We start from the raw sequence: 7500 nt of genomic DNA, 5'->3' as shown, positions 1-7500 counted from the left end.
AGGCGATGTGCGTAGATAGAGCAAAAATGATGTTGCCATCTTATAGAGCGGGAAAAATAAAGTAGGATAGAATGAATTTTAGGATGCAGAGGCCTTATATTTACCAAAAATACATGACAGAGAAGAGAGATCGACCCATCTTTTTTAAGTTCCTTGGTTTATTTACTTCATGAATGTCTACAATACTATGACCGCTTAACTCATTCCTATAATTGGTAATTTTTCTAATACGCCCGCACAATGGATCGTGACGATAATAGTATCATTGGATTCCTCTCACTGTCTACAATGCAAATATGTAGGTTTTATTGCGCAGAAGCCCCCCTTACCTCCACATTCTTGGCCCTGATAGCAGGGAAGGGCATCAAAGGAACCAGGGAAATAGCGGGGTAAAATGTAAATATACAGAATCAGTCACTATTTTGTCTTATGTAGGGGGCTATGCTCGTTATGACCCTTGCCTAAGAAAACAAAGAATCCCCCATGCATTCACAGCAGGAGAAAGTGTCGGACAGACTTGGCAACGCCACTCATGCATAGTGGTCTTATGCTTGTGCCAGCCGTGAATATGTAGAGGGTTTAGTGACTGATTCTGTGTATATCATTTACATTGTACCCCACAATTTCCATGGTACCTTTCGTACCCTCCTCTGCAATCATGGCCAAGAATGTTGGGGGGGGAGGGTCCGCACAATAATTTCTCTATATTTGGAAATTAGACTGTGAGAGCAATCCAATGATACAAAAATCATCATGATCTGTTATGCAGACGTATTTGAAAAAAGTACCCTGCACTCTTTCTAGTTCATGTATTGCTATGCGATTGTGAAGACAATCATTTTGTATTTCACTGCCTGATTTTCGTAATTCATGTATTTTAAACATTCTTTTATTTTTATAAACTTCTTATGTGTTGTCATTATTTTATGCTATTTACAAAAACCTAATGTGAATTTGCACTTTCCACCGGGACTTTCAAGACCTCACGATGGCCTTATTTTGATAGTTTGGCTATGCAGAAGAAATAGGTCTTAGTAACTATCACAGCTTGATTTGTGAGCCCATAAAGTGCCCAAAATTGCTGGAAAAGTGATTTAAACTGAACCATCAAAACAATTGAGAGGGGTGAAGGAAAGTTTGGTGTCTTGAGATAAATAGTTTTTTGGTATGTTCTTTAAGGCAGCATGTATGCAGCTATAACTTGCCATACATACAGAGGCGAAGAGAATGTTTCCCGGGGAGGTGTTGGGGAGAAGAGCCCCCCACCAACCCTGCCCACACCTAGTCACGGCAACTTAGATTGTGAATAAAGTTTGTGACATGGAATTGGGTTACCTTATTGGTCAGGACTTATTAGGTGATGTGAATTCCCTTATATTTTACTGAAAGTGGAGTTGAATTCCCATAGTTTTTTTCTTAAATTGGGGTGTCAGTCTGTAGACTTTCTAAGATGGTGTACACATCTGTAGAGATTCATTAGTTGATTTTAAGTGTTTGTTGTGCTGGTTTTAAGCATTTCTATTCTCTATTCTTTGTATTTAAGCCTGTTGTACCCCATACTTTCTCTGATATACTTCATACCCTCCCCTGCTATCAAAACTGCGATTGCTACGGAGATGATCTTCAAATTTGTTTTTGTCACACAAATATAAATCTGATGATACATGTATTGTCTGGGAAGTCCTGATTGTCATAAACAGTAAAATAACCATTTTGAGATTAAATGCTACATTGATAGAATGACTCTTCACTGTAGTTCTTGTATTACAAGAGGCAATTGCTCATACAGATATACAGTAGGATGTAATGAAGTTAATTTGCTTAGAGTTTGGGGATTATATTTTTGTCCTTATTTTTTACATTAAAACTGATAACTTTGAAGTTCTTGGATGTTTTACCAATACTTGATTTCTGTTTATTAGACGTAGACATTTGAAGAAATCAGAATGGACTCCCTAGAAGTAGACTTGGCAGATCTTAACAGCATTTTAAGGGACCAGAGTTATATTTGTGGCTATGAGCCCACACAGGCAGATGTAGCAGCATGGGAAGCTGTTGATGGTGCCCCCTCACCTGAGGAGTATCCGCACGTTGCACGTTGGTACATGCATATTGCCAGTTTTGGAGCTGAACGCAGAAATTTCAAAAAAGTTGCATTTTCTGCTGTGTTAAGAGAAGCTAACACTGACGGAAACAAAAAGATGAAAGAAGTAGAGAAGATGAAGCCTTTAAGTAACAAACCTCAGAAGGGGGCATCTAATAAAAGTGAGGCAGAGGTGAGGGTTTACTGCTTCCCTTAATAACATGTGTGTTGAGATGAACTAGTTACACATTATATAGAGAATGAGAATGCTCACCCACTGTTATTGCATGAATGGGGTCTTTTTTTTTTCGGGGGAAAACTGACAAGATTGAAAATAAAATTGTTGCAAAACTTGTTTATATTGATTAATTTTTATAGACTCAAAAAGGAAAACTTGCTCTTTGTTTATCGTTGCATAAAGCATGTGGTATATTAGATTTGAACTTGATAAAATGTAACTGAAGGATTGCATAATGAACATGCGCATAAGTATCATCATCCTGTACGAGTCTCTTTGCTATTTTTTCAGATAAAACTGGGTCTTTTTATTCTCTTTTCTTTTCCTTTTCCTTTTTCTTTTTCATATTATTTTTTTTTTCTCTTTTTCTTTTCTTTGACAATTTGTGTAGCATCAGGGGAGGGGGGAACAGGATTTAAGGAGACCTGAGGTACAATAATTTTCCAGATATACCTGTTCTGATTGATTGTGCCTTATATGTTTAAGTACGGGGTACTTTCAACATACTTACAAAATGCAATTAATTATTTAATTATTGGTGTTATTTTAGTTTAGGTTATGGAATATGAGTGTTTTCCCCCGAGAAGACCTTTCTATATGTTGTTCATTTTATATAATATGTACAGTGTTAAGACTTGCTACACTTAAACTGTAGCTTCCTGTGCTTTTTGTCTTGCCACACGCTCATTAATTGCTATTTGATCAATTTGTAAAGTAATGTATATAGATGTAGATATAGATATTGTAAAGTAAGAAAAAAATAAGTTTTTGCACTGGAACATATTTTTCTCCTACAGTTTGTGGTGCATAAAGATACTTTGTCATCATTCTGTCCATGCTTTTTGTCATCATTCTGTTCATGCTTGTGAATTGATTTTAGCATGAAATGATTAAGACAAAAAAAATTCTAGTACCCATAATGTTTAAAGATGTATGTATAAAAAAAATTCATCACAAAAAAAAGAGTTATCAGCTCATCTGTAGTGTAACAAATCCACAGGTTTTCACAAGTCAGTAGAAAAAATATCAAGTACAGAAGCACTAAATGACACCACTTGTGTGGTTCACTTCTTTTAGATTGATGTGATGTAGACATAGATGTTCATGGAATGGGTGGTGTAGATGTGTATGATTAATGAATCATTAAGTGCATTATGTAAAATATATTGGGGCTGTTAATGGGTGGAGTTTTAGTAGAAGTAATAGTATCTTCTGCCATATGTACATACAGATTGAACCTTACTAGTCTAGCATTTGCTGATTTTGCAACTTCTTTGGTTCAGGCTGCCATTGAGCCAACAATGGCACCACCAGCACACAATATTTTTTATGTACCACAGGTGATTGTGGATGATTAGCTATGTTAGTTTAAATAATTGATGGTTTTCCCTATGGTATGCCTCTTTAGAGACCAATTAGTAGTGTGCTTAGTGGCAATGCAATAAAATGTAAGAAGTTGGCATTAACTCCATTACAAAATGTCTAAAAGCCTGAGTAAGTTCATGCTTCATTTTACCCTTACCCTCACTGTTGCCAAATATGAAGCATGGTCACCATATTGGTAATCCAAAAATGTTTTGCATATGGCATAAGTGTGTCTGGGGAAATTAGAATTTTTTCTTCCATTAGATTTATTTATTCAATCAAAAGGCCATACTTATGTTATTAAGTGTCACAAAGTAAAGCAGAAAAGTATCCAAGATTCAAAATAGATTATCAAACTCATTCACACTAAATATATATATATATATATATATATATATATATATATATATATATATATATATATATATATATATATATATATATATATATATATATATCCTATGAATTATTGCTTTGTTTTACACAAAAATGCCTTCACAGTAGCTTATTCACCAAGGAATTAGTTATCAAGCCTACCTGTTTACCCCATTTGTTTATTTTTTGGGGTAAAAAGCCTTCACATCTAATACTAGTTATTAGTTATTAACTTTAATATTATGATAATGATTTTACCTCATTATTATTATAGTAATGTGTTAACATTGCTAACCCACTTGCTGTACCATAGTGAACCAGGTTTGGTGTCACAAGTATGGGAAATAAATTTACCCCACTTTTGTGTACACAAGTGTGTGCGTGTGTGTGTGTATAAGTGTGTAGCCGACCCCCGCAACCTGCAGCGGAGCATACTTCCCCCAGGTTGGGTCCAGGTCCACAGCCTGTCCTCTCACCCTCACCATCAGCAGCTTCTCGACGACGCATACCGAGACCTGATTGGTTGACCACGGACAGTTCAGTTCAGTTCAGTTAGATTTGCGAAGTCATGCTTCGCCCGGGCCTTTTCTCTGGAATGGCCCGGCCTGTGTTAACTATTTCTAGTTAGCTCAGATGTTTTCTTTGAACTGCATGCTTATCGTGGTGGCTGGATTGCAAGCAAGCGATCCAGCTGCCACGGAGAAAGCATGTTGCACACCCTTTTTACCAGTCGGGCGGCTGTGGTGGGTGGTCCCTGCCTCAGAAATTGTGTGTACACAATTCTGCAAGTAATGTAACAGGGTGGCGTTAGGCTTGCTGCAGTGTTTACATAACCTCCCAGTCTCATTGTCAATAATTAGCCAAGCGCATTGGTAACCTAGTCTTAGTCTGGATAGTATGACTTCGGTACCTCTTTTTGTATTTGGAGGAAGGGCCAGTGGCTCATAGCCTGAAGCATCTGAGTACCACTTGGCAGCAAGCGATTTTGTGATGTTTTCTCTATGTGCTCCCCGGAGGACCGCACATGCTGCAGCTTTGGTACCTTGGCTCAGTCCCCTTCGGATGGGTTTAACGATCATGGAGGATGGGGGCATAACCCTGCCCTTTTCGGCAAGTTTATCAGCAAGCTCGTTCCCTTGTATGCCTATGTGGCTTGGGACCCAGTTTATGATGATTCTTCTACCTTGACTAAGGATTCTTTGGGCTATGTATAGTACTGTTGTCAAGAGGTAGATGTTATCTGGGGGCATGCTATGCTGTAAGCTGTCAATAGTTGCTCTTGAATCTGTATGAATGACAACGTGCCCTCCCCTCAGGGACGCGTGTGTCAATGCTTCCATGATCGCAACCGTTTCAGCCTGAAGCGTTGAGGCATTGTCAGTGACCCTAATGGATGCTGTGGTATCCTTTGTTGCAAAGCCGGTGCCTGCAGTATGGGTTATTGGATCCACGGATCCGTCCGTGTCGTAAGTTATACTACCCGGCGGAGTTATTTGTTCAATGATCCTTTGTGCTTGTGCCTTTAGGCTAGGCATGGAATATTGATCTTTTCTCATTGTGAGATTTAGAATTGAGAATTCGATCATTTCGTTTGCCCACGGCTGGGGTTCTTTGTAATCAGGGTGAGGGGAGTCCATACCCTTGGCAAGCAATGAATCTTTTAGTTGAAAGCGTATCAAAACTCTGGCTGTATGTGTGAGCCAGGAATTGTCCGCAAACAACTGGTAATCTTGTTGTAGGCGTCTGAGAACTCTTTGTCTTAGATAGGAGTTTGTGGGTGCCTGCAGGACCTTGGAAAGGAACTGTGCTGCCATTAGATCAATTCTGGTGTCCATGGACGGTAAATCAGCTTCCATGAGGAGGTTGATGACCTTTGTCCACTTAGGTGCACCTAGAATTATCCTGGCTGCTTCGTTTTGTATTGTTTCCAGTTTTTCTTTTAATGTGCTGGAAGCAATGAGGGCGACAGATGCATAGTCAATAATAGGACGGACAGCATGTACATAGAATGATCTTAGTACTTCGTGTCCTGCCCCTATGTGTCTCCCTGTCATGACTTTCATGACTGACAGTCTTTCCTTGGTTCTGTCAAGCAGGTATTGGATCTCCTTTTTGAAAGTGAGTGTGTGTCCTATCCATACACCAAGGTATAGATAGTCCTTCACCCATTCCAGATCCATACCCTGTATAGTGAGTTTTTTGTTTCTGACATTGGTTCTCAGTGCCATTGCTTTGGATTTTGCTGCTGATATTTTTAGACCCGTCCTACAACACTCTTCAGACACCAGGTTCAGACAATGCTGAGCTCTAGTAAGGCAGTGATTGCCAGAGGCTATGATTGCCAAGTCATCTGCATAAGAGATGATCTTGCATCCCTCTGGCAGGTGAATATCGAGTATGTTGGACATGAGAGTATTAAACAGGACTGGACTAAGAACCCCTCCCTGAGGAGTTCCATTTTCAAGTGGCATGTGCTGTGAGAGGTGGCCTTGAAATCTGACATTTGCTGATCTATTTTTAAAATAGTCAGCTATCCAGGCCAAGAGTCTGCCTTTGACTCCTTTGTGGATTAGGGTCTCTTGAATGGCAAGCGGAATTGCCAGTTCAAAAGCCTTCTCCAGGTCAAGGAAGACAACCACGGCGGGCGAGGTGCAGATTGTGCTTAAGAGTGGAAATGCTATGAGCAGTGCTCTTACCCCTTGTGAACCCGTGCAGGTGTTGATGGGGGGACCCCTTTTCCATCGGAGCCTGTTGAGTACCATCTTCTCAGCTGTTTTACCCAGGCAGCTGAGAAGAGAGATGGGACGGTACTTGCCAGGCTCCTTTTGTTTTGGGATGGGAACTATTGTGGCTTGTTTCCAGCTCTGGGGCACCGTGGCTGTTTGCCAGGATTTGTTGATAACCTGCAAGAATGCAAGTTCTCCTGCAAGGCCTAGATGCGAAATGATGGGGTGAGAGATCCCATCAGATCCCGGTGCTGACCCAGAACTGGATTTGTATGATTTTCCTAGTTCCCTAAGAGAGAACAAGGCATCCGTTTCATCAGCTTCGAGTGCCTTGTCTCTTATGAGAGCAAGTCTTTCTGGATTTAAGTTTTGTTGTTTTTCTCTCATCATTGGAGGCAGATTGTTGGTGCTGGTTCTGGCAGAGAACTCAAGCACCAATCTGTTAGCCTCTGATTGTGGGTCATGAGTGCATTTCGGGGCTTGGCGGCTTGTCGCTTGCCTGACCTGTTTCCACAACTCTGTAAGGCTGGTCTGGTGCCCAAAAGTTTGGCACCATTCCAGCCATTTTTCCTGCCTTACTTTGTTGGGTTTCCTTGGCATCCATGACAGCTTCCCTCAACAAGGCCAGATTGTCGGGAGATCTTTGCCATCGGAAGTTTTTTCAACACATATTAACCCTGTGGTTGACCTCTTTGATCTCGCCATCATAGTAC

At 40.2% G+C, this 7500-nt stretch overlaps 1 protein-coding gene across 1 annotated transcript in view; it reads left to right on the top strand.

Moving 5' to 3' along the window:
- ThrRS (threonine--tRNA ligase) overlaps window positions 1–7500 on the top strand; it is a 32818-nt gene that overhangs the window by 1264 nt on the left and 24054 nt on the right. Inside the window, 1 exon segment of the mRNA XM_070125938.1 lies at window positions 1923–2276. Coding sequence (XP_069982039.1) covers window positions 1947–2276 — 330 coding nt within the window. The 5' untranslated portion in view covers window positions 1923–1946.

This window comes from Penaeus vannamei, chromosome 1 (assembly GCF_042767895.1).
Source record: "Penaeus vannamei isolate JL-2024 chromosome 1, ASM4276789v1, whole genome shotgun sequence".
Classification (NCBI taxonomy): Eukaryota; Metazoa; Arthropoda; class Malacostraca; order Decapoda; family Penaeidae; genus Penaeus; species Penaeus vannamei.
This window is presented reverse-complemented; position numbering and strand designations above follow the sequence as displayed.